Here is a 25,623-nt window from a genome sequence, read left to right as displayed (position 1 = left end):
ACATAAAACCAGTGACAGGAAAACTCCAATGATTCAGGACTTAGGACAGGTTCTGATAAGCCTTCTATGGATACCACTCAGCAACTATTGAGGCCCCCAACAGGTTTCATACCCTTCCTCATGCCTCCCCTAAACAAATCCTATTTCCCCACAACCTGTTTGTTATCTTCTTAGGACGCTGCTATCCCAATGTGTTGTGGGTCTGGGAGCCAGGGCAGTTAGCAGGTGTGCTTCCCCTCTACTGTGTCCTGGAGCATCTTTGTAAGGCCTCTCTTCTACCATTTTTCAACCTCCCTGCTGTCAAGGTCTGCCCCAGTCTCCCTTCTGTGGTGTCACCCTTCCTTTCCACCTGCACCTCGTTTGGTAACCCCAGTCTCCCTCCCCTCTCCATACTGTTCCCAGCCCATAGTGTTCCTCTCTAGCCTGACAGTATCCACATGCTGGTTGTGTTTGCCGTTTAGAAGGAGGGGCCGTGGTTTTGGGTTAGAACAACCACACACCCCTTCTCCCCCCCCCCCCGTGTGGTTGTTCTCCAGGATGATCCCTTTTAGCCAAGTGCAAACAGCCCAGCATGCCCGAGGTCTAATGTCTCGGGGATCACCAAACAGAGGGGATTATTGTTCCCTTACAAAACCTCCCCTATTTCAACCAGGTGACCATGAATGATATCACTCTTCTGAGGCTAACACAGAAAGATAAAGACCGAATGTTGCATGAATGTGACCAAAACCCAGGACCCTTCGCTGCCATGCTTTGTGCTGCAATGATTCCAGATCATTTGCTACTGATTTGGCATGATGTTGCATTCTATATTGTTTTATGAAAATATGCTAATGTAACTCGAATATGCTTCATGCAAAAGGTCTCTTGTAAGGTATCATTACAAAGCTTATAATCTACTGATCATCCTATTTGTATAAATGTACCACTCTTGTATCTGAACCAGGGCCGGCTCTAGGCACCAGCGTTCCAAGAAGTGGGGCGGCACTTCTCAAGGGGTGGTATTCCAGCCCTTTGGGGGCGGCTCTTTTCAAGGGGCAGCACCCCCCCCCCCTTTTTTTTTTTTTTTGCTTCGGTGGCGGCACTTCAGCTTTTTTCTTTTTTCTTTTTGCTTGGGGCGGCAAAAAACCTGGAGCCAGCCCTGATCTGAACCTAGAAATATAACTCTGAGGGCCTACTGTAATTATGCAAAGTGTGGACCATTAATGGTGGTTTGGAATCTTGATGACTCCCATTAACCAGGACAATTGACTGCAGATGGCTCCATTTTACCTGTAAGTCTTCCTGTATACTGTGTGCTGGCAAGTGGGTAATGAAGTCTTACAGTGACATGTGATCATGTCACCTGAACAGGAATCCATCTTTAACTTAGTGCTTTTCCATTGGAGACCCAGAGGGACAAAGGATTCCCTCCTTATGTAAAAGATATATAAATGGGTGGAACAGGATAAAGCAGAGAGCTATCATGAGGAATCCCCTAGCTACCACCTGAGCTGGAACAAGGGCTGTACCAGGGGAAAGGATTGTGCCCAGACTAGGAAGGCGTCCAGTCTGTGAAAGAAATGTATTGAAACATCTCTGAGGGTGAGATCTTATCTGTATTCAGTTTCTTACTGTATTAGACATAGACTTGCGTGTTTTATTTTATTTTGCTTGGTAATTCACATTGTTCTGTCTGTTACTACAGTACTTGGAACCACTTAAATTCTACTTTCTGTATTTAATAAAATCACTTTTTACTTATTAATTAACCCAGAGTAGGCATTAATACTTTGGGGGGGGGGCAAACAGCTGTGCATATCTCTCTATCGGTGTTATAGAGGGCGAACAATTTATGAGTTTACCCTGTATAAGCTTTATACAGGGTAAAACGGATTTATTCGGGGTTTAGACCCCATTGGGAGTTGGGCATCTGAGTGTTAAAGACAAGAACACTTCTGTAAGCTGCTTTCAGTTAAGTCTGCAGCTATGGGGCAAGTAATTCAGATCCCGGGTCTCTGTTGGAGCAGACTGGCGTGTCTGGCTCAGCAAGACAGGGTGCTGGGGTCCCAAGCTGGCAGGGAAAGCAGGGGCAGAAGTAGTCTTGGCACATCAGGTGGTAGCTCCCAAGAGGGTTTCTGTGATTCAACCCGTCACAAAAGTGTCCTACCGTGGAGGACGAAATAAGGCAGCCCTCCCCAGAAACCTTCTGCAAAGGCTTTCTGAGTACCTCCAGGAGAGCTTCATGGAGATGTCACTGGAGGATTCCCGCTCCATCCCCAGACACGTTAACAGACTTTTCCATTAGCTGTACTGGCCGCGAATGCATCCCAATTGTTCATGGCAAATCAAACATTAAACACAATTGCTTTTAATCCCTATAGTATCGTTACAAATGTGCACTCACCAGAGGTGCCTTCTCCGCCTTCAGGATCTGGGAACAATAGGCCCTGGGAGGGTATTGGCTCCAGGGTGAGGAAAAGGTCCTGGCTGCCGGAGAGAACGGATTCTCCACTTGCCTACTGTGCATTCTCCTCCTCCTCCTCCTCTTCCTCATCCACAAAATCCTCATCCATGTTGCGTGAGGCTGCCACCTTGCAGGTGTCCACAGAAAGTGTTGGGGTAAAAATATATGGAGATATACCTATCTCATAGAAGTGGAAGGGACCTTGAAAGGTCATTGAGTCCAGCCCCCTGCCTTCACTAGCAGGACCAAGTACTGATTTTGCCCCAGACCCCTAAGTGGCCTACTCAAGGATTGAACTCACAACCCTGGGTTTAGCAGGCCAATGCTCAAACCACTGAGCTATCCCTCACTGGCTATTGGTAGGGTCCCTCCCCTCCCCCCCTAGAATGGCATGCAGCTGATCATAGAAGAGGCATGTCTGGAGTTCTGACCCAGAGCGACCATTTCCCTCCTTTGTCTTTTAGAAGGCTTGCCTGAGCTCCTTGACTTTCACGCAGCACTGCTGTGCATCCCTGGTGTAACCTCTCTCCACCATGCCCTGTGTGATTTTGGCATATATATCAGTATTTCTTCTGCTGGATCGGAGTTCTGCCTGCACAGATTCTTCTCCCCATACAGCAATCAGATCCAATGTCTCCCGTTCACTCCATGATGGAGCTCGTTTGCGATTCTGGGACGGCATGGTCACCTGTTCTGCTGAGCTAGCCACGCTGACCAAACAGGAAATGAAATTCAAAAGTTCCCAGTGCTTTTCTTGTGTACCTGGCTAGTGCATCAGAGCTGAAAGTGCTGTCCAGAGCAGTCACATTGGAGCACTCTGGGATAGCTCCCAGAGGCTAATACCATTGAATTGCAAAGTGCTGCGTCTACACTACCCCAAATTCGACTCAGGTGTTATGCTCATACAAAGCACACGGGATCTTTATAGAGGAAGGTAAATACACACAGCGTTTATTGAGAATACCACAGTTAGCATATGCTTTTTAGACACACACACACACACACACACACACACACACACACACACACACAGTCCTGCAGTGATGTTTATAGTTACCAGTCCAGAGTCTGGATCAATCTAGTGGCCAGCCAGATTGGTCACAGAGGGGAGCGGGGTTCTATCGGTCGCGATCCGATGCTCCTGGAGTGTGGCAAGACGAACCCAAAGTCCTATGGCAAAGCACCCTGTTCTTATAGGTTTTCTTCTCTGTTGAAGCCTATGGATTTTGCTGTGTCACTTTGTGACCGGTTACTTCTTAATTGGTGTAAACATTCCAATACACCTCCGAGAGGGTCATCCTGTCCTTTGTTCCCGATTTAATCAATTGTCTTTAGGGGTGCCAGCCTTTACCTCAGGGTCGTCAATCTGCCCTTCATTATGGATGCGCGTTGATGATTCTTTGATGTTCTTTAAGTTTCTTCACTCCTCCTTCCTTGACTCTGGCTATAACAATGGCCTTCACACCTTATCTTTTCCTGATGCATACATTCCTCATTCACACAAACAGTCTGAGAATACAAACAGTAGTATTTTATATTGAGCAAAAGGGCATTGCAAATTAAACCTTGCTAAGTTTTACAATCAATAACCAAGACAATTTACATTGAGACCCAGGCCTTCAATGTTCCTCTAATCTACTTAACATAGACACAATAGAGAATCCTGTCTCTTACTTCCTAATTTGTAATACATATAGGAAACCATAGTAGCTTTATAACTTATTCTAAAACAAAAGGATGACCATAATTAGTCATAAGGATTGTTTTGGTCTGTCATTCCTTTCTGCTATTCAAAAAGGGTGGCTGACAAGATGAAATCAAATCATACATTAATTCTCATAGTACATTGTAAAATCCAGCTCCTACACAGGAAGGTCAATTTTAGCGCTACTCCCCTCATCGGGGAGGAGTACAGCAGTCGATTTTAAGAGCCCTTTAGGTCGGCAGAATGGGGTTGGTTGTGTAGACGCATTCATTATAAAATCGACCTAACGTGGCTAAATTCAACCTAACCTCATAGTGTAGACCAGGCCTAGATCTACGACAGGCAGATGCAGGAGAAAACTGCAGCCAGTTTTTGTTCTCACTCCCCACAGGCAATGCAACAGGTCAAAGGAAGAGACCTCAGAACATATCAGTTTACAACAGGAAACTCAAAATCTGAGACTTTATTCTCAGCTGATCCCCTCCCCGTCACTAAATTCTCTCCCCTCCCTACCGTAACAGTTTCTCTCTGCCATTTAGGAGATGGGGAATGGCATATAAAGCATTTCAATTTAAAAAAATCAGGAAGATAATATTCCTGACTTTAATTATTATTATTTGTATTGTGGATCAAAATGCCTAAGTCCAAGTGCAAAAGAAGACAAGAATATCTGTCCAAAGAGATTTAAATCTGGATAACAGTGGGACTCTTGAACTATCCACTTTCCAGCTTCTCTTCCTCTATTCTGTGGTATGCCTAAGTCCTAGCATGGACCAGAGGGTAGAAACTAATGTCTGGCCTGGGAAAACTGGAGTTTTATTCCCAAGTACAACATGCAATTGCTATGCTTAAAAATGGTAAAACCAACCACCTTAGCCTAAAATTAGCTCAACTGTGTTGTTCTATCAAGAAGCCAAATAGTGAGATCCAAGCTTAGATCTCTAGACCATGTTACTTTAAAAATGTGTTAAAGTTTATCTGAAAATTGTTGATTTATGCTTCATGCCAATAGGGAGCTATTGTGTCCAAAGCATGTCTAAACCAGTTCCAGAGTCAGCGTGTGAATCTTCTAATGGATGTGTTAAAAGGGTTTAACTAAACATGGCTATTCAAATTATGCTGTCTACAGTTTTCCAAAGTTTTCTGCTTGGCGTTTACTGTGGACTTTGACAGACTGCAAAAATATCTAGTGAGTCTTACAGTAACTATTGTTTAAAAAAAAGACCAGGTGCATAATTTTCAAGCCTTCTGTGTGGAACAAGAATGTCCCAACCACAGACATCCATGACAAGACTATTCTTCTTGTACAGTTTATGATCCCATTATTCACTTTTTAGATTTGAAACTGTTAAAGGCTGTTTGGAAGCACCCTGATCCCCCTTCTGTATGGATTATTTTTTGTTGTGTGATTTCAATAATGAATCAAATTTAGATTAATTATTCTCTTTTCCTGTTTATAATTTTAAGTCCTAGGCCTGTAGTCTTTATGAAGACATAATTCTCAGTTATCTTTGACCGAGCTCAAAGGTAATAGTTAATGAAGTTTATCATAACAGGCTTCCAAAGGACAAAGTTGAAAACTTTTAGCAGATATAAAATGTGCTGTATATTTTACTTCCACTTTGCAAGTTAAAGACCAGACACATTCTTGCAGTAATTAAGCATGGACTGTGTTAGTATACAAGCAAAGATACAGGAATATTAATGAAAACATAGGAAATGTAGATTGATTGACCTATTTATAGAAATGTTCAATATGCAAACCAGAGACTCATGCTCACAAATCTCAAGATTTATTTATAAGATTTGTGCATCTTTCTTACATGTGACATACAGAAATATATATACTTATGGCTTATTTTTAACAAGATGCTAGACAATAAAGATTTCTTGTACATAGGTTGACATTTTGAGTGCTATTAGCTGCACATAATATTAAATACGTTATATAGAAAACAAAAAAGTTACTGAATTTTGTTATTTTTCGTAACTGCCCATTATGTGGTGGACAATGTTGTTGTATCTGTGTCGGTTCCAGAATATTAGCAAGACAAGGTGGGTGAGGTAATATCTCTTATTTGAACAACTTCTGTTGGTGAGAGAGACAAGCTTTCAAGTCACACAGAGCTCTTCTTCCTCAAACTCCTGGGTTATGCTAGTGGCATTAAGCATTTATGTTGAAGAATTTAAAGATTATCAGGTATAAAACAACTAATATTTAAATATAAGATCAGAAATAAAATTAGAGAAAAAGAATTTGAATTAAGCATAATTATTTGCCAAACTACCAACACAACCTGACAATGGACAAGAAATTGCTGGTTATTAACTTTCACTCATTTTACTTCAATTATTTTTGCTTTACATAGTACATGGGGTCATCAATCACAGTTATAGAAGGTGATAATCTCCAATAAAATGCATAAAGCAAACAGATAGTACAATGATTCATCATTCAGTTTAAAGTGCACCTTTTCAGGCAGGGTGCCAACTGTAGAACACTGATTCCCCATTAATAGGCATAACGGAAATAAGATAGTCAACAGCATGTTTCCTGAAATTCTGGAATTAGCTATAGTAAATTCATAGGATTTCTGAATTAAAAATTATCTTGGAATCCTGAGATTACATGATTTAGCTGCAAATACATATCACAAGCCTCTGCAGCCTGACATAAAATTGTGACATTGCTTGAAGAAAGCCTGTGGGAAAATAAAGTTTTCATGTAAAATAAGGGGGAAAAAACCTCTCCAGTCTCTGTAAATTATGAGCAAAATTGTGCTTGCAGATTCACACAGTAGACCTGTGGTCCAGTATTGTATTTAGATAGTTATACAGCTTATTACCATAATATTTGAACACCTCATAACACAAATTAATTTATCCTTAAAACAGTTCTGTGAGGTAGAGAAGTTTTATCCTCATTTTATAGATGGGGAATAGAAATTAACGGTACGTCTACACTGCAGTGTAAGCCCAGGGTTAGTAGCACTTGAGTCAGCTGCCTCTGGGTTAGAGAACCCAGGGCTTGAGCATCTACATTGATTGTTAACCCTAGGTTAAGACTTTTCTTACCCAGGCTTGAATGTAGGGCTCTGGTAACCATACTGCAGACCCAAGTCAAACCAACCATATCCCAGACTCCCAAGCAACCTCCCAAAATGTATCCATTCTAGCCCTTTAACCGTAGTGCCCTGTGGGAAAACTTGACTGTCCACCCCACATGTCACAGAAAGTTTGAACAGCCCACCACCACATCCTGATGAGCAGTCATTTTGGTCTGTGCACCCCCAGCTACCAGAGCCAGCAATATGGAGGAGGCACCTTTTGAAGAACTTCTCTTGCTTGTGCTTTTACTCCTGTGTCGAGAGAGGCAGAGCTTCTGTGAGATGCTGGTGGATATTTCAGCAGCATTTTCTCACCCACCAAAGGCACCTGACAGAGCTTATGATGGAGCAGGAGGACAAGGACACAGACAGGGCAGACTCGAACTGGCTGATGCTCCTCATGACACTTGGTATAACCCTCTGATGCTCTCTTGTGGAGTAGTGCTTTTGGAGCAGGGCCCAAGCACAGACTAGTGGGACCACATCATCATGCAGACCTGGGATGACCAGCAGTGGGTCCAGAACTTTTGCATGAGGAAAGCTGCATTGCTGGAGCTTTGTGAGCAGCTTGCCCCAACCCTCCATCATAAAGACATTTGCATGAGGACAGCCTCACCAGTACAGAAGTGGGTTGCTATACCCCAGACTGCTACAGATCCGTTGCCAACCAGTCTGGTGTTGGAAAGTTGACTATGGATAAAGTGGTGGTGGAGTTTCTGAGGCAATCAGGCATGTGGTTTATCCCAAGGCGGTGAGCATAAACAATATTGCTGAAGTAATTGCTGGCTTTGAGAGAATGGGGTTTCCAAACTGTACCAGGGACACTGATCGGACTCATGGCCCCTGTGGTTTGCCCTCCTCAAGGAGCATGAGTTCATAAACCACAAAGGATACTACTCCGTTGTTATGCAGGCTCGCAGACATAGAGGTCGATTTATGAATGTCAATGTGGGATGCACAAGAAAAATTCATGATGTCTGGATTTTTTGCCAATTGGAAATCTACATTCATGGACAGGCTGGGACACTATTCCCACCAAATGGCATTGTCATACATGGAGTTTCTGTCCCCACCGTTATTCTGGGAAACACTATGTACCCTCTTTGTCTTGCCTTATGAATCCATACCCTGATTTTAGAGGCTCTGGCAAAAGATGGTTTAATTACACTCTCAGCAGGTGCAGAATGGTTGTTGAATGTCAGTGGACATGCTTTAAAAAGCTTTTTCTATCATTTCAGGCCTTCCATATTTTGGAGGACATAACACTTCTTTTGGTCCCTGATTGGGAAAGGGAGGTGTTATTCCAAGCCGCCGGTGGGTAACCTGCGGTGTATGCAACCAAAGTATTCTAATGTACAGTGACTGACAAACACATCTAGGAGTGCAGTGGACTGGTCAGCTACCCAGGTAGCCCTGGAAAATACGACCTTCCCCGACACGTGACTACCTATCTGGAGTTCCTGCTTCAGGAAAAGTTTGCAGCTAGCAGCACATGGGATTGGATCAAAGTTCATGAGGGAATTAACAAGATGCTGCATGAGCTTCCACATGGATTAGCCTATTATGACTACATGCAAACACATCACAGCCATTCCCCTAACCTCCCCCACCCCACAGCACTTATCTGGACAAAATTTCAAACCCTAGTCAAATTTGGGACAAATTATTTTGTCACATATGGATTATATTTAACTGAAATGGACTAGATTTGTAAATAGTACACATTTTCCCCTCCCCGCCACAGTTCATTGTTTCCAGGAGGTTCATTACACTATTGAGCAGTTACAGAACAGCGTACTTACAGGCATGGCAATGCAAGGTTATTATTTGTAAGAAACAGGAATGCACGAGCAAAAATCTGCACCTTTTTAGTAAAAAATCACTTTCTACGAGTTTTTACGGTTTGCATTTCTAGGTTGCCATTTAGAACTCCATGTATTGGGGGGTAAAGAGGGAGGGAGCCAAGCTGCTGGCATACAACTCACCGTTAGTGGCTACACACAACTAGATGGGACTTTTAATAACTTTTGCATTGGTTCATAGAATGGAAATCCCTTCCACGCCTATGTTAATAAACATTAAAATGGAGCCAGAAACTTACCAGGCTCTGGGGCAGCTTCTGTCCTTTCCGGGTCTCTTGCAGGCTCTGTAGTGGGCTGTTCCTCAAGGGGGGCATCAAAAGACTCCTCCAAGAAAGGCCCCAGGATGTGCTGCTGCAGCTCCTACAGTGAAGCCTCCTCTGGGACCGGTTTCAGAAATAGAGTCACTGCGCTGGCTTCACTTGGCACCTTCTGCTGGCTCCGATCAGTTCCCATACCAGACTCTGGGGAGAGCTGGTCACCATCCTGATTGACCAGGGATCATCATGCACCAGTTAGCTCTGTGTTTGATGCAGTATTCAGCACCCAGTCAAACTCTTCATAAAACAGGCATGATGTCAACAAGTTGTCCGAAGTTTGGTTCTGGTCCCTGGTTTTCTGGTACTCATTCTTGAGAAATGTAATCTGGTCCCTGCACTGGTCATTAGTCTGGTAAATTTGCAACACTGCCAGTTTCTTCGTTATTTGTTGGTATGCATGATCATTCCTGGTACTCTTACTAAAATCCACTGTTTTGCTGGCTTGCACCAGAGATTTACCCAAATCTGGCTGTGCTCCCATGACCACAAAGCACCATGCTCTGCAAAAGACTTCTTCTGCTCAGTCTCCATTGGAAACACAGAAAGGTTTGTGACAGCGTGCTTGCAGCTTGGTGGTCAGAAGACAATGGAAAGGTTAAACACTGCGTCACTGAGCTGCTGCACTACACTAAGGTGGGTTGGTTCTGTGTCCCTTGAGTCAACTGGTGATTCTTGGGATACAGAGGACAAAGGAAGTTGGCCCATGGGATTGTGAAATACTTTTGGTGGACTCCCAGGATCCAAGTCTGGGGGACTGCGTCTACACTGAAAAACAATAGGGCTCTAACCCTGGGTCCTGGCTAGATTCAAACTCGAACCCTCCATCCCTGCAGGGTACTAGGAGCCTAGGTCTGAGCCTGAGAAATATGTGTGTAGACAGAAGGGAGGTTTGGACTCAAGCCTGAGTATGAGCCCAGGCTTACACTGCAGTGTAAACATGCCCTAAGTAATTTGCCCACAGTCACACATGACAGTTGTGGTAGAACCAAGCATTGAGCCCAGATCTCTGAATTCTAACCCAATGCCTTAACCCTAACACCATCCTTTTTCCTCTTTACATGTGTAGAAATCACTTGATGGCCTGTTGAAAATCTGTTAGTCTGAGAATGGAATTTTGCTCTGCATGGTTTTCTACAGTTCAATGGTTTTTATTTTGTAAACATTTACTTCCAATCTCCTTTAAAGATAAGCAGTTTTAAGAGTTAATTGCAAAGACATGAGCCTATGTAAATAACAAGGATTTTTCTGAGTAATGTGGCATTAGTGCACATTTGCTGCATTTCATCTATGCAGCTCGATACATCATTCATGAACAATCTTCCTGCTGACTTTCGGTTTTAGCACCAGGACTCAGCTACTGTGAAACATCAGATTAGAAGATGAAGGGCGTTAGACACCAGATTTAAAAAAAAAGTTTAGTTCAGTTTATATTTCCTGTTATTATTTGATTAATCTGATCAATAAGCAGGGCCAATGGAAAATTGTATACTGAGGTCATTGTGGGGCTTCACTTTCTGATAAAATACAGAAAAAACAACCCTTCTTGTCATCTACTCTATTAATCTTAGGCCATGTCTACACTAGCAATTATGTCAGCAAAACTGTTGTCGCTCAGGGACGTGAAAAAACACCGTTCAGGGTGGCGTAAGTTTTGCCGGCATAAGTAGTAGTCCGCACAGCACTATGGCCAGTAGCTCTCCCACCAACATAGCTACCACGGGTCATTGGGAGTAGTTGAATTATGTTGACAGGAGAGCTGTCTCCTGTCAGCATAGAGCAGCTACATGAGAGATCTTACAGTGGCAGAGCTGCATTGACACAGCTGTGCCGCTGTAAGCTCCCTAGTGTAGACATGGCCTTAGTCACAGCATTATTACCCTGGTGAAATATCCAACGCGATGACACTATGTATGGAGTAAACTGCATGGTAAGCATTGTTTACTTTTTAGAGAACAGGAATGTAAGCAAGTAGCAGCTAGATCTACTTTGATGGAAATAGAAAATGTACTGGTATGTACATTCTCTGGGTAATAAATGACATCCTGAGCCTGTACATCTGACATGGCAATGAAGAAAGACTCTCAACTTCATTCCTCTAATTGCTGAATAAAAACTTGGCAAAGTTTAGAGAAGTCAGGTCCAAGAGACTTGTTTTCAACTTTTCTGTCTGCCAAGCCTTGCTTTGATTTGCCAGACCCAATAAGGCACAACTTTTGAACAGTGAGAGTAATTCTCTATTGGTACAGTTTACACAGGGTCATGGTAGATTCTTCACATAAAACTTTTAAAATCAAAACTGGATTTTTTTCCCCTTAGAAGATATGCTCTCTTTCAAACAGGAATTACTTCAGGGAAGTCTTATGGCCTACATTATGCAGATCAGACTAGCTGATCACAATGGTCTCTTCTAACTTTATAATCCGTGAATGCCCACACCATGTAAATACCATTTTTTGTTTAAATAAAACCTTTATTTCTGTCAGATTGTTTGTATATCTTGGCAACAGTCTTTCACAGACTGATCATGAATGTCATGTACCTCAGATTTCCCTAAAGGAGGATTTTCTAGTCATAATTTTAAGGCCAGAATGGACCATCATAATAATCTAGTCTGATCACCTGTAAAACACAAACAATATATTTAGTACGGTGATCAGTACTAAAAAGATAAAGTGTTTTAGTTTCATTGCCAAATTATCCAAACAGCTGTTGAGACTGGAAAGAGAATTGGACCTTTCCCTGTCTCTAATCCTCATCTCCAGACAGGAAATTGGACTCTTCCTATGTCTGCTGAGAGCAGCTGTGTAATGACTGCATACACTCTACTTCTGGAGACCCAGCAACCACTATAGAAATATTCAGTTTAATTTGCTATTTTCAATACTGGTTGAAGCAAGTGATTGCTTTTCCCTATCTTAAAAATAAAATAAATCATGACTAGACATCTCACAGCTACATGGCCCAGAATATGTTTTGCAGGGAGGAAGGGACTTCAGCTTTTAGAGAAGTTACTGAAAAAACTACACAACTTACTGCTACTGACATACGTGGCTGTTTTAGTTTGGTTTGCAAGCATCTTGCTTTTGGGAAATTTAGTTTTTCCTGGCCATATCATACATAAATGTCTGGGTCTGAATAGACTGGACAATTTTAGTAAAGCTGGCTATAAACAGTGCAGCAATGTGAGCTTACTGTATTTATATAGTAGGCAGCCGGATATTTTATAAATTGTTGTAACAGCCATAAAACCATAGTATCTGTTAAGTCAATGTTTTTTAGTGTTCTGCAGAGTTATGAATTTAAGTTCCCAGGCTTGTCTTTTGAAGATGGTGTACCCGTTTCTTTTGAGGGTGAGGACTGAGAGGTCAGATATGAAGTGAACGCTTTGTGAAAAGTGTTCACCCACAGGTGTTCGTCTTATTTTTCAGTGCGAGTTTGATGCATAGTGATTACATGGGTGAAATGAGACAGTTGTTAAGACATATGATGCAGTGGATGAGGTATACCACATTGTGATATGCCGTTACAGAACTCATGGAAACCCACACAACACTAAAAACCATTAACTTAACAAGAGACACTGATTTTATGGTCCATTACAACAATCTGGATTACACTTGGCTGCCTCCATTGTCCTATAACTGCAGAGGTGTTAATTGCCCACTTCATTTTAAGAGGTCTCCTACAACGTGTGAAGACCTTATGCTTCATCTTTCCCACCTTGTATTTAGTTTGGACACACCCTGGTTACTTTTCTCCAGACCTGAAGTGAAGCTCAGTGATGCTAGAAAGCTTGTTCTCTTCACTAACAGAAGTTGGTCTAATACAAGATATTACCTTTCCCACCTTGTTTCTCTCAATGTTAGCCTTTACAGATTAATATGAACAGAAACAGTCTTAAGCATTCATTCAGTAGTCTAATTAGCCACATTTATTTGCACATGTACAGAACAGGCCAACAGGTATGTCATTGTTTCATACAAATTTATAAAAACAAAGTCACCTTGATACACCATACTGCTTTATTTGGAATTTACATACTTCCCTATCAAATACATTCAAAAAGTATCTTTGAACACACACAACATTGGTATTAGTCCCAGATAACTCCAACGTAATAGTCATAGTGGCACATAGGGATCAAAGTTTAATCAGTGGCAAACAAATATAAGATCCTAGTTAAAAATGAACAGAAGTCTTGGCCTTTTCCACCACTGGCCAACAAAGCAGGGAGCATCACTAAACAGACATTGTTTTCAGAACACAGTTGTAAACATAACCTGAGCACCTGCAGGAGATAGAGTAGCATTCCAGACTCTCTGACTCTGTCTTGGTCTACGTTAGCATTTTTATTTAACTACTGCTCAAATGTGGGTTGGAGACATATTTGTAAAATGGGAAAATAAATCAAGCTAGAATTGATTAGGGTGGGGAAGAAAGTAAAGAAGTGAAAACAGATTGTTCACTTCCCCCTCTCTCTCCTGCTTTGGGAAGTTGAGGCTGTCTTTAGTGGGACTTTTAATTCCAATTCTTATCAGGGATGGAGGAGAGAAGGTAGAATGGTAATTATGCTAGGTAACAATGTTATAAAAGCTCCTAAAATATGTAGATTGAAAGGGGAAAGTTAAGTGTCAACAGGACATCTCAAACCATTTATTTAAAATGCACATTTATTTCTACAAAAAAAATGTATGATACAGAAGTAGAAGTGATCACACCAATTTAAAGATTTACCTATTAAAATATACAGAGATTCTTAATGAGTACAGGATATTTAAAAAAGATGCAAAGGGGGGTTAATTCTTTTATTTTTACAGTTTTCTGGAACTTCACATAATTTTGATAAGTAACCTTTTACAAAATTATGTAAAAAGTACAAGATGCCTGGTAAACGGTCTGCATTTTTCCAAAAGACTTTTTACAGCATGCATTTGTTAAGGCAGCCTTCTCCTCCTCATAAGGAATCCTTTTACTCATCAAGTAATCTTCTGCTGCAAAGATTAGGCTAAGGAAGTTTAGTCTCTTCTGTTAACGCCTTTTGTCTTTCCTGTCTGATTTACGGTCTCTTTCACTCCGTGAAGTTCTTTTGCCTGACCGACTATTTTCTGACACAGACCTCTTTCTGTCAGACCTTGAACTTTTATCCTTTGATCCTTTTGTATCTCTGCTACTACCTTTTGAAGACTTGTGACTTCTGTCTAGTCCTGAAGCATCCCTTCGCTTCCTATCCAAGCTCCTCCTGCGCTTTCTATCCCTATTATGACCCCGTCCTCTGCTTCGACTTCTGCTCTCACTGCTGCTAGTGCTACTGCTGCTACTGTCTCTGCTACTACTTCCACTAGTGCTACTGCTGCTGCTGGAACTACTCCGACTACTGCTGCTGCCACTGCTGGAACTGCTGCCACTACTACTGCTGGTTGAGCTACTACTACTAGTACTAGTGCTGCTGCTATGACTCCGACTCTTGCTAGTCTTGTTCCTTGTTCTACCCCTGCTTCTACTCCTAGTTTTACTCTTAATTTCTACACTCGTTGCCTGGATCTGATCTGATTGCAACTCACCCAGCTTTACAGACACCACAGCGACTTCCTCCTGGTCTGCCTGAGGCTCTTGATCTTGAATGGACTGAGACAATGGCGGAGGCTGTGGCAGTGGCACAGACTCTGGCTGGGGCTGTATCTCTGCCTCAGGCTCTGGCTGGGCTTCAGGCTCCTTTTCCTGTTTCTCTTCAGGTTCAGCTTCAATTTCTGGTTTGTTAGCTTTCTCCTTTTCAGGAGAATCAGTGTTAAGCTCTTTTGCTGGCTGAGCATCACACTCAGCTTCTGGTTCCACTTCCTTGCTATTTTCACTTTCTAATGGTTCTACACTATCAGCCTCATTCATCTCCATCAGATCCTGCTCGTTATCCACTGGCTGAGAACTCTCACCTTCCTCTCTTACAACCATAACCTCTTCATGCTGACTATCCTGCTGCCTGTCATTCTCCTTCACCTCAGCTCTCTCTTCTACCTTATCCTCCATTTCATGTTTCTGCTCCTCCTCCTCCTCCTGTTCTTTCTCTGCATCACTATGACCTGCCCCTATTTTCACCTTTTCCTCCCCTGCCTCCTCCATTTCTACATCATTGTTCTGGTTACCTGTCTCCATCTCTTCCACCTGCTGAGCCACCTTACCCTCTTCCTGCTCCTTGTTCTGTTCTTCTTTCTTTTCTTCATTGTGCACCTCCTGCTGTTCTTTTTCCTTTACAGACTGTCTTCTGGGCCTGGCCTCCATTTTGTTAATTTGTTCTGCAAACTCATTGCGTCTATTTTCAAATATTGCTGGAGAACAAGAGGCAAACATGAAAGAGTAAATTTCAGAATAACTTGTCAAAGTTAAGACTGAAATCTTACTTATTCCCAAATATGTGTTTATGAATTGTAAAATACTATGTTCCTGTTATCTTTCCGAAGTGTTGTGCTATTCAAGTGTAATCCAAAAGATGGCAATAGTTTACCAAGAAAGTAAAAGGGGACAGAGGTAGGTGAATTTAAGCCCAAATTTTAGGTTTTATGAAAAGCTATCCAAAAAAATTGGTCAACAGATGTTCAACATTTCTAGAATTCCAATGAAGAATTATTATTATTTTTAATGCTATTAATATGTTTAAATCAAACGTCAGAATATAGGTTTCCATGGGCCTAATTTTAAAGCCTGATCCAAACCAAACTAGACCATCGCCAATCCAAAGCCAACCTGAGCATGTTGAGTTGTTTTCATACCTGATAGAAACACTTGTATTCCAGTCAGATTGCAAGGGTCTAGCAATGACCTGGACTCAATTTTCTTTACTTTGTTTCCTCCATGGAGCCACCAGGGCTAATTACCACCAACCCCTCAGGCCACCTCAACCCAGTGCCCTGCAAATGAAGGGTGTCCGCTTCTCCCTGGGTCGTTGTTCTGAACCTGTAGTCAGTGCTGACACCCATCCTTGGGGCCCAGCTCCTGCCGGCCTCCTCACTGCACTGTGCGCACTATGGAGAGGCACTGCAACTCATCAACACACTCACTCTGCAGCGCACACAGGGCAGCGAGGTGAAGGGGCAGCCAGCAGGAAAGGGGCATGCAACTGCTGCCGTGCCGACCCAATGAGCAAGAGGAGGTAATCCTTAAGCCCAGGAATGTCAGGCTGTTTTCAACTCAACCCTAATGCTTGTAGTTGGGTCTTGTCAAGTTTGGATTGGTTTACAAGACTAACACCTGAGCATTTTCACTTTGGTACTCATACTATTGGCACTGACTAGGTTCCATTGTCTAAGCTGGATGAAATGAAAGTAAGAGCCTAAATGGCATAAAGTAAATTAGATGTTTAAAAAGATCAATTTTATTAATAAGGTATTTGTACACGTGAACTAGTTTTAAATTTGAATTTAACTTGACAGCATTCCTTTCAGCTAGGAAGGTCAGTCAGAATAATATAAATAAAAGGCTTTGAGGGAGGGAGATCTCATGTTTAAGAAGATTCAAGGAAAAATACTACAATTGATAAATTCTCAACTGAAGTATCCCCTTTTAAAAAACCCATAATATGCTCAGTATCACACATACTGATCTACTTTAAATTGTTTCCTGAAAGAAACTTAGATAGTTATTCTGAGGAAAAGGGTGCGCATATATATATTTTAAGATCAATAATTTTTAAAAACTGCTTAAGTTATCACAAAAGGGCTAATTTGTTCTGTTCCTCAGAGCACACAAGTTGCTGACTCCTTGGTAACACTTACATTTTCACACATGCTCGCTCCATGGAATGTGCCTCCTTACCTTCTTGCCTCATTAGCATTTACAGGTGAGACATGGCTACGGGCGATAACATGAAGCAAAGAATACAACTCACACACCTTTAAAAGACTATATGCATACACCACTTCTCAATTAATTTTGCACTAGATAATGACTTCTTTAAAAAAAAAAAGGTGTTAAGTGACAAAATCTCACCCCACTTCTCCACCAACCACTGTTTAGAAATGTAAAATTTGTTCTAGTAATGGAATTAAGATATTGAAATTCAAAAAGTTAAAGAAAATACATATCTTGCTTGAGGGAGGGGAGTACGCTCATACTCCTTTTCCTGTACATACCACCTACCATTCATTTTTTTTTGCGAATCATCTATTAGCTTTTGCGTAGCGGGACACATCCTGCCTGGTATGTAGAAGAGATGGGGCCTTGTCCTGGTTCTTATATATTTAATTATTTTGGCATTATGTTCATTCCATTCTTCTTGCTGAGAAACAAAGGAAAAAGTATAAGATACACAAGAGTATACTTTACATAAGAGGAGTACTGAGAGTAAAAGTCAGAATACTCACCAGTTGAGCAAGTTCAACCTTTTGTTCCAATAGACGCAGTTCTGTCTGTTTAGCACGCCTTTCTTCAAACAATTCTCGCCTCTCATTTTCAACCTGCTTTCTCTCCTCCTCTGCCTGCACTTCAAGCTTTTGTTCAATTTCTTGACGTCTCTTTTGCTAAAGGTAAATAAAGTATCGTCTTAGCATTTTCTTCTAGTGTTGATAAGGTATCGTACTCTTGATCAGTTTTGTAAGTATAAGAGTTATGCAAACATAAATGTTACATGCAGTTACACTATGGAGTGAAACATATATATTCTTCCTTTAAACACAAGTTAAGATAGAATTCAGAAGCTAGCTAGCAACCTGTAGAAAAATTCTGACCTCAGTTTAAGACCAAACAGTTGTCTCAATAGGAAAGAACTCAGAACTGCAACTTATCAATAATTGTTAAATAGTTAATTTTACCTAAGCAATTATTCTTAAGATTTTTTTTTTTTTTTTTTTGTCATCCATTTGGGATCAGGCTGACCAACCACCAAAAATGCTTTTCTAGTTTAAATGGTTATCTAGTGATAAGTTACAGCTATACTAACAATAGCTTTATCAATACTACAGGAGAGACATCTATTTACTGAAAATGGGAAGGTTTACAATACATGTTATGGAAAAATCATTGACTTGTGCACAAAAGTGGCGTAGCACAATTACGTTCTTATGCACTTTTGGCACAGTTGCCTATGGTTTACAAAACCAGAACACAGAAATAGAATCACTACATCTTAAGTCAGTGATTATCTTTAACAACTGTTTCGTTTTGTATCGTTCACAGTAATAGACCACTTGTTTGACTGGTTAGATATCACAGCCAGCCTTTTAGTTGGCTGCAAGTGCCATTCACTTTGAAATTACTCCACATACTCAATACCAAGAGGAATATGTTATCCTTTTCCTGCTCTGCAAGTGTTTTAGAATATGATGCTTTCTTAAAATTTCCTATGAGCATATACAATTTATCACTTGTGTCATGACAACTGGGGACAAAGCTCAGAGTTTTCAGCACTTTCAAATCCTAAAAGAAAGAAGAATCCCTACCTCGTTTTTATAGCTTTTCAGTTCAAAGCAGCTTTAAAAGCTTCTTAAACTCTTGGGCCCCTGGGGTCGGGATGTCTCACTATAAGCAATGCATATATCATGGGAATTTTTCACTCCGTGCATTGAAGCAGTAACTGCTTAATTTTGCCTCACTTGCTTTAGTTGTGTCAGGTTATAGCATATAACATTAAGAGAAACAAGTACCCTTTCAGTAGCAACTGTGGATTCTTGTTTAAATTTCTGAAGAGTGCCCATCAACAAGCCAAATATACGTCGATTCCTGAATAAAAGACAAAACAGTTTTTGAGACTCAGTTTAAAACATAGGGATTTTGCTTGCATAAACACTGAGGGAAATTATTGTAGATTAGTGACACCTATTTCTAAAGGGTCACTAACATTCCAAGGCCACAAGAAAGAGGTATGGGCTGTGCCAACAGCGTAGAACATAATTAATAATGTATACTTCGATATAAGTGTACACTTTGCTTTACCAAATAAACTAAGACATGATCTATGCCCAAAAGATCTCACGCTAACAGAAAACAGTTCAGGTAACAGTGTGGAAAAATAACTACTGAAGAATTCATTGTAAAATACATACATGGAAAAAGTGGATTTTAAGGATGGATTTAGAAAAGGGCACATAAAGAATTAAAAGCAAAAGACTGTTCCAAGTGCAGGGAATAGCAGAAAGACCAAAGCTGAACAAACTGTTTGGTCTAGTCGGGGGATCCATGCACTGGAAGAGTCTGGGTTCTGTCATGGGACTATTGTGTGAACTTAAAGTCAATTCACTTCTCTGTACCTCCATTTCCTCAGCCATCCTTTGTCTATCAGCTGGGGAAAGGACCACCTATCACTATGCGTTTGCACAAAACCTTATACGATGAGTGTCACAAAGTCAGTGGTAGGGGCTGATTCTCTCACTTGACTCTAGAGGCTGGGAATAAAAGTTCATTGACAACAGGCTAGTTGTGATCTTGTCCAACTGCATAACGTGCTTGACAATTATAAGACCTGTTTAAAGTAAATACATTTACTTCCTTCCCCTATCCATAAACTCACTCCTCCATGCCTCCCATTACTGCCTTTTTCTGAATATTCTTCTTCCCCACCCAATACCTCTTTTCACTGCCTTTAGGATTTTCCCCCTTGTCCCTTACTTTTAGGAACTATGCCCCTCCTCTTTAAGGGCTACTGCCTCCCCCAACAGAAAGTTCCTCCCCCTCACTCATTTTGAGCATTTACCCGAGGAGATAGGGTACCAGAAGCAATTACTCCTCTTAGCATGGAGCCACGGGACTCACCCTGCGCAGCAAAATCCAGGCAGGAAGGAGGAAGAGAACAGGAGCAGAGTCCTGAAGTCTTTGTAGGGAGGGGAGAAGCATGTGAGATCTGAGGACAATGCATTCTCTATTGTGTAATCCATTTTAAGAACTGTATCTAGGCTACATTTACTCTCAAGGTAGCCCTTCAAAGTCACCTGTCACGTATAAATATTGCCTTCAGTAACCATATGAATTAAAAAAAAAAAAAAAAAAAAAAAAAAATCACACCATGTTCCATGTTAGGAGACAGAACATGTGAAGGCGCCACATAAGCATAAGGAAAATAGATTTATAGGTACCTTTGTTTTCCCTTCTCATCCATAGTTTGATCCTGAATTAGGTCTCGACGTGTTCGCTCTTTGGAGGTAGCAACAACAGAAGATTGCAACGCCGGCTACAAGAACAACAAAACAATCAGTTTGTGTTCCATCTACGCACTTCTGTGCCAAATGCCCACTCTCTCAACTGTTACCTTTTTAACATCTTCATCCTCGGCGTCGCTTTCATGGCGTGATTCTCTCCTTGTCCGACGTTCCCCACCCAGCCTGAAGAGAAAATACAAGAGTCAAACATCATTATTTGAGATTGAAACAAGTATAATGGAAAGTTTACATCCCAACAGAGACAGCACTTAAGTACACCTCTACCCTGATATAACGCGGCCTGATATAACACGAATTCGGATATGACGCGGTAAAGCAGTGCTCCGGGGGGCGGGGCTGCACACTCCAGCGGATCAAAGCAAGTTTGATATAACGCGGTAAGATTTTTTGGCTCCCGAGGATAGCGTTATATCGGGGTAGAGGTGTACATGTTTAAATGCTTTGCTGAATCCAGGTCTTAATAAAGAACAACAAGCCTACAAATCAACAACAGAGCTATTCCCAATTTTTATCTCCTGGTATTTCTGTATCACAAGGCCAACCTAAAGTATAAACGCTTCATACTTCAAGACAGACTGCATCCATATATGCGATGTTTTAAGATACTTTTGAAACAAATGCAAATTTTGTTTTTCTAAAAGAGTACACAATGAACACAACTACGGAACTCCTTTAAAACTCCACAAACAAAACCAATTGAGACCTTATTGCTGAACTGCAGCCAAATAGGAAGTGTTTCTGATTAAAGAGAATCAGTTACACAAGAATAAACCCGGGCAAAGCTAAACAAAATTTTATGAGATTCTAGTCCTGTGTGTTGCTTGTGTTTAAGATGTCTCCTTCACAACCCAGTTTCTTTGAGCCTTCTATAAAGTCAAACCTAGGTAAAATTGTTGCTACAGAATGTTGCAGTGTGACAAGTTCTACACCATATCTGCACTGTATGATCACACAGAAAAGATTTCAAGAGGAAAAAGTCCCTATCAGGAGCCATGAACTCAGCAGCAAGTTCCTCAAACTGAATTTGGCAGTGATACATACTAAATTATGGGGCAAGAAAGTCTATTGAACGGACTAAGAAATAAAATCACTGCTGTGTTCCATACGTTATTAAAGGTAACCTACAAAGAAAAAAAATAGAGGACATGCTCACCTATAACTGGAGTTCTTTGAAATGGACTCTAAACAGTCACACTCTCGGGTTGCACTACTGGTGCAGTTCAATGGTCGAATGGCTCATTTCAGTGTCACCCAAGTGTCCTAACATCCCCTCCTTCTCCTTCATTGTTCCTGAATGTTCTGAGGGTAAATTTATAAATGTTCTGAGGGTAAATGGTCTGAGGTGTGGCGTTCTGGCCAGCTCAGTTCCTTCCACCACCTTCTCAGGTCTGTGACTGTAATAAAGACTTCACAGACAATGGGTAAGGAGTGTGAAAGAGTAGAGTTCATCTTGAACTCCAGTGACAGGCAAGTAACCTCTATTTCTTCTTTGAGTGGCATCTACACACGCCCACTCTTGGGACAGTCTGATGAGTGGTACAGTACTGTGAAATGAGGAAAGTGGGACACAGAGTCCTATTTAAACACTGACTGAAGTACAGCTCTACTGAACTGTGCCGCACACCCGGATGCTGAATCAAGGGAGTAACGTTTAGAGAACATGTGTACAGAGCTCCAAGTTCCAGCTCTGCAGTTTTCAACGAGCACACATTTAAGACATGCCAAAGAGGCTGCCTTAGCCTAGTGAAATGTGCAGGAAGAGGGACAGAAGGTAGTTTGTAGTTCTCCAATACAGAGCCTAACCCATTTAGACAAGCATTGAAAATAACCTGACCTTTACTATTCTCTTTCAAGGCTATGGAGAGATTAGGGGATTTAAATAAAATGTCAGTGCTCTTTTATCAACCAACTTGTGGAGTTTTAATTCTCCCGAATGTGCATGAGATGTGGAAAAGAACACTAGCAGGATAAGTGACTCTTGAAATGTAAGTCAATGAGGGGAGGAGCAGCTGGCAGCATGAGAGCACTCCAACCTAACTGCTATGAAGTTCCACTGTCAGAGCTGCAATCCAAGAATGGTACACGGAAAAGCCACTCAGACACAGTAACAGGTTTGTGACCTTATGCTTTGTCTATATATGGGTTTGCCTTGGTTTAACTTAATCAGTTTAAAATCAATTTGGTTAAACCATTGCAATTTTAATGTGTAGAAGAAGCCTTAGTTATCTGCCCTAGCAACCAGATACTCAACTTCTACCACTGTATTCAATGATAAAAATAGTAGCAAAAACATTCAGTTAGTATGTTCAGCAGTTAATGTTGACAATTAAGCATTTTAGATTTCAGTGTTAACACCCCATTGAGCGGGGGGGGGGGGGGGGGGGGGGGGCACAGTTTACATTCATATATTACTTCAGAACCATTAAAGGGTGTGTATATACCACTCAATTCTACATCTGATCGCACTCCTTCACAATTATAGAACATATCAGTAGTGGAACCAGTGGCTTAAAATGGAAAGCAAATACTACCTTACAGGTCCATTGTATTGCATTTTATAGTGAGGAGAATGAGACAAGATTTCATCAGAGGTGAAATGGACATGTTAACACAGAGAGGGAATCATTCCCTTACTGTTGCAACAGTGATCTTCCAAAAACATTAGTGACAAGAGTGTCTTAAGTTGGGAATGAGTAATCTTTAAGCAAGTAATTATAAAGCCACCAGACTAACAATTACCAGTTCTGATAATTTAAATTTGCTAAATCATAATGACCTTTTACCCCAGTAAAGTTTTTATATCCACCTTTGTACCTACCTACTGGTTGCCCCTTCAAGATCCCTCTGTTTGGCTGGGGGTCCTCCACTATCCGAGAATCCACGCCTAAAAAAAATACAAGACTTAAGACAGGAAGTACAATAAATAAGTAGTAGTCTGAGCAGAGACCTGGAAGCTGGAGCTCCGGAGTTCCCAATGCAGGTCTGTCACTGACTCAACTGTGACTCTGGGTAAGTCAAACCTCCTATCTGTGTGGGTAACGCTTGCCTACATCGCAAGAAACCACCACCATAATAATTAATTATATTTTGGTAACAGCCAAATTATATAGCTTTTTCCAAACGCTAAGTAAATGGCCTATATTAGTAGCATGAAGTTCACGATAACCCTGTAATTCTGACCACGATAACCCTGTAATTCTGACCCTCCAACACCTGATATTCTACTATGGGAAAGTATCACTTGGCCAGGGCAGACAGTCGGCCACAAAATAAATAAGTGTCTCATGTAGTCACAGTTAAAGCTAATGTGCATAAACATACAGTAACTTTATTTTATCATCTAATTCTGCAGTTTCTTACCTTAGCAATATGCTACCACGCCCTCTACCTCCACCAGGGCCTGTGATGGTCAATAATCTACCTTGAGCGGGCCTGGAAGAAATGTACTAGGTGTTAGAACTTGAGCAAGGTAAGCAAATACATGCTTTCTCTGGACACCTGCATGGCCTCACAAACCAGACATGATCTGTGACAGAGCCTCAAGTGCCCAGAGACAGAGCCTTGCTTGGAAAAACCTTGCCAGGAAGCAGCAGCACAAACCTTGGGGAGCTGCACAGGGATGCAGGATTGCTACTTAGGGTCGCCAACATTGTATTTTTTTTTAAATAAGGGGCTGTTTTCCCACCCTACCCCTCCTCCCAATATCATTAATAAATAAATAATAATAATAATAAGCAGCAGCGCTCACCTACACTAATGAAAAAATAAGGGACTTTTGGAAACCCTATGACCCCATCCCAACCCGGCTGGGCCTCCCCGGCTGAATCACGCCTGACGGACGACTGGAGAAGAGAGGCTCTTTGTATCCCCCTTAGACACGTTACCGACCGTGCGGGCAAATCACACGCACCGTGTCCCTACAATCACGGGGTGGTGAGAGTCGATCCAGCGCCCGGCCCAGCAACCCCATTGGAGCAACAATAAAAGCGGCGGGGCGCCCCCGCCTGCACTCTAGTGGGAGGCCGCAGCGCCGGCCAGGACGCTCCGGGGGGGGAGGAGGGGGAATCTCCCGCACTCACGGGCCGGAACCAGGTGCCCGAAGTGAGGAGGTGCGTCGGGCTGTGGCCTGGGGAGCCCCAAAAACCCGCGAACAGTCGGCAGGGTTTGCTGCCAGGGTCGGACGTGCGCGGCCCCATCGCTCCCCGAGAAAAGGCGCCCGCAAGGCTCGCCCGGACCGCCAGGGCCCGGCCCAGCCGCCTCGGCGCGCGCCCACCCAGTCCCGGCCTCACCTCACATCGTTGGGGTCCCGGCCCGTGAGTTTGCGGATATTCTCATCCACGTGCTTGAGGCTCTCCTTGGCCTTTTCCAGCTGTTCCTGCAGCGCGCGCACCGCCACCGCCATCCCGCCAGCAGCGCGGCCTAGCCAGGGGCCTAGCGCAAAGCACCGCTGGGTAACGGAGAGAGACGCCCCGCCTACAGACAACTCGACCCGCCCTATACCCCGCCAATCACAGAGCTCAGAGCCAGAGTGACACCAATAGACAACCACCAACTATCTGCGCCCACCAATCACCAAACCCCGACGAAGAACGACACCTCCCACAGCCAAGCATCGCCCGACGCATCTGCCAATTAAAGAGCCCATGTCGAAGTGACACCCCCACAGTCCATTACCACATCGGCGAATCACCAAACGGACAAACAAAATGACACCACTCATAGCCAACCAGCACAGTTTCCTTCCTTCAGGTCAACCAATCAGAAGCGGAGTAATACTGCCCATCTCCACCCCACTCTGAACGAATCCCAACTTTCCCACCGAGGCGCCTCAGAGACAGAACTAACAGGACTGGGGAGTAGCCAATCAGCTCCTAGTTTGTTATAAATGAACCAATAACAAAGCATTTTATTTATTCCGCAAGGTCTGGCGTTTAGCCAGTCAACTCGCGCGCTGCTTGCTTCTTCCTCTTGCAGCCGCCCCCTCCTGGGCACCTGCCCTATTACTCTGCTGCCTCGCTCATGGGGAGAATTTGTTGCAGAGGAGCTGA

At 42.3% G+C, this 25,623-nt stretch overlaps 1 protein-coding gene across 1 annotated transcript; it reads right to left on the bottom strand.

Moving 5' to 3' along the window:
* Nucleotides 1-13,345: 13,345 nt before the first annotated feature.
* PNN (pinin, desmosome associated protein) lies at nucleotides 13,346-25,052 on the bottom strand. The gene is made up of 9 exons (XM_024195969.3): nucleotides 24,865-25,052; nucleotides 23,936-24,007; nucleotides 23,394-23,459; nucleotides 20,665-20,737; nucleotides 20,492-20,586; nucleotides 19,067-19,142; nucleotides 17,789-17,944; nucleotides 17,565-17,703; nucleotides 13,346-15,757 (listed from the first exon to the last, which is right to left on the bottom strand). Exons 1-9 carry the CDS (start codon nucleotides 24,975-24,977, stop codon nucleotides 14,466-14,468), a joined length of 2,082 nt encoding a protein of 693 aa, XP_024051737.2. The 5' UTR covers nucleotides 24,978-25,052; the 3' UTR covers nucleotides 13,346-14,465.
* Nucleotides 25,053-25,623: the final 571 nt, after the last annotated feature.

This window comes from Terrapene carolina, unplaced genomic scaffold (genome assembly GCF_002925995.2).
Source record: "Terrapene carolina triunguis isolate 2854851 unplaced genomic scaffold, T_m_triunguis-2.0 Scaffold96, whole genome shotgun sequence".
In the NCBI taxonomy this organism is placed as follows: Eukaryota; Metazoa; Chordata; order Testudines; family Emydidae; genus Terrapene; species Terrapene triunguis.
Note: the sequence above shows the minus strand (reverse complement) of the source record. Positions and strands in the feature narration are given on the sequence as shown.

Coding starts and splice junctions, on each gene's coding strand:
- PNN (XM_024195969.3), bottom strand. CDS start 24,977: ATGGCGGTGGCGGTGCGCGCGCTGCAGGAACAGCTGGAAAAGGCCAAG. Junction 23,460..23,935: donor CGTGGTAGCATATTGCTAAG/GTAAGAAACTGC, acceptor TATTTTTTTTAG/GCGTGGATTCTCGGATAGTG. Junction 20,587..20,664: donor AGGATGAAGATGTTAAAAAG/GTAACAGTTGAG, acceptor TTGTTCTTGTAG/CCGGCGTTGCAATCTTCTGT.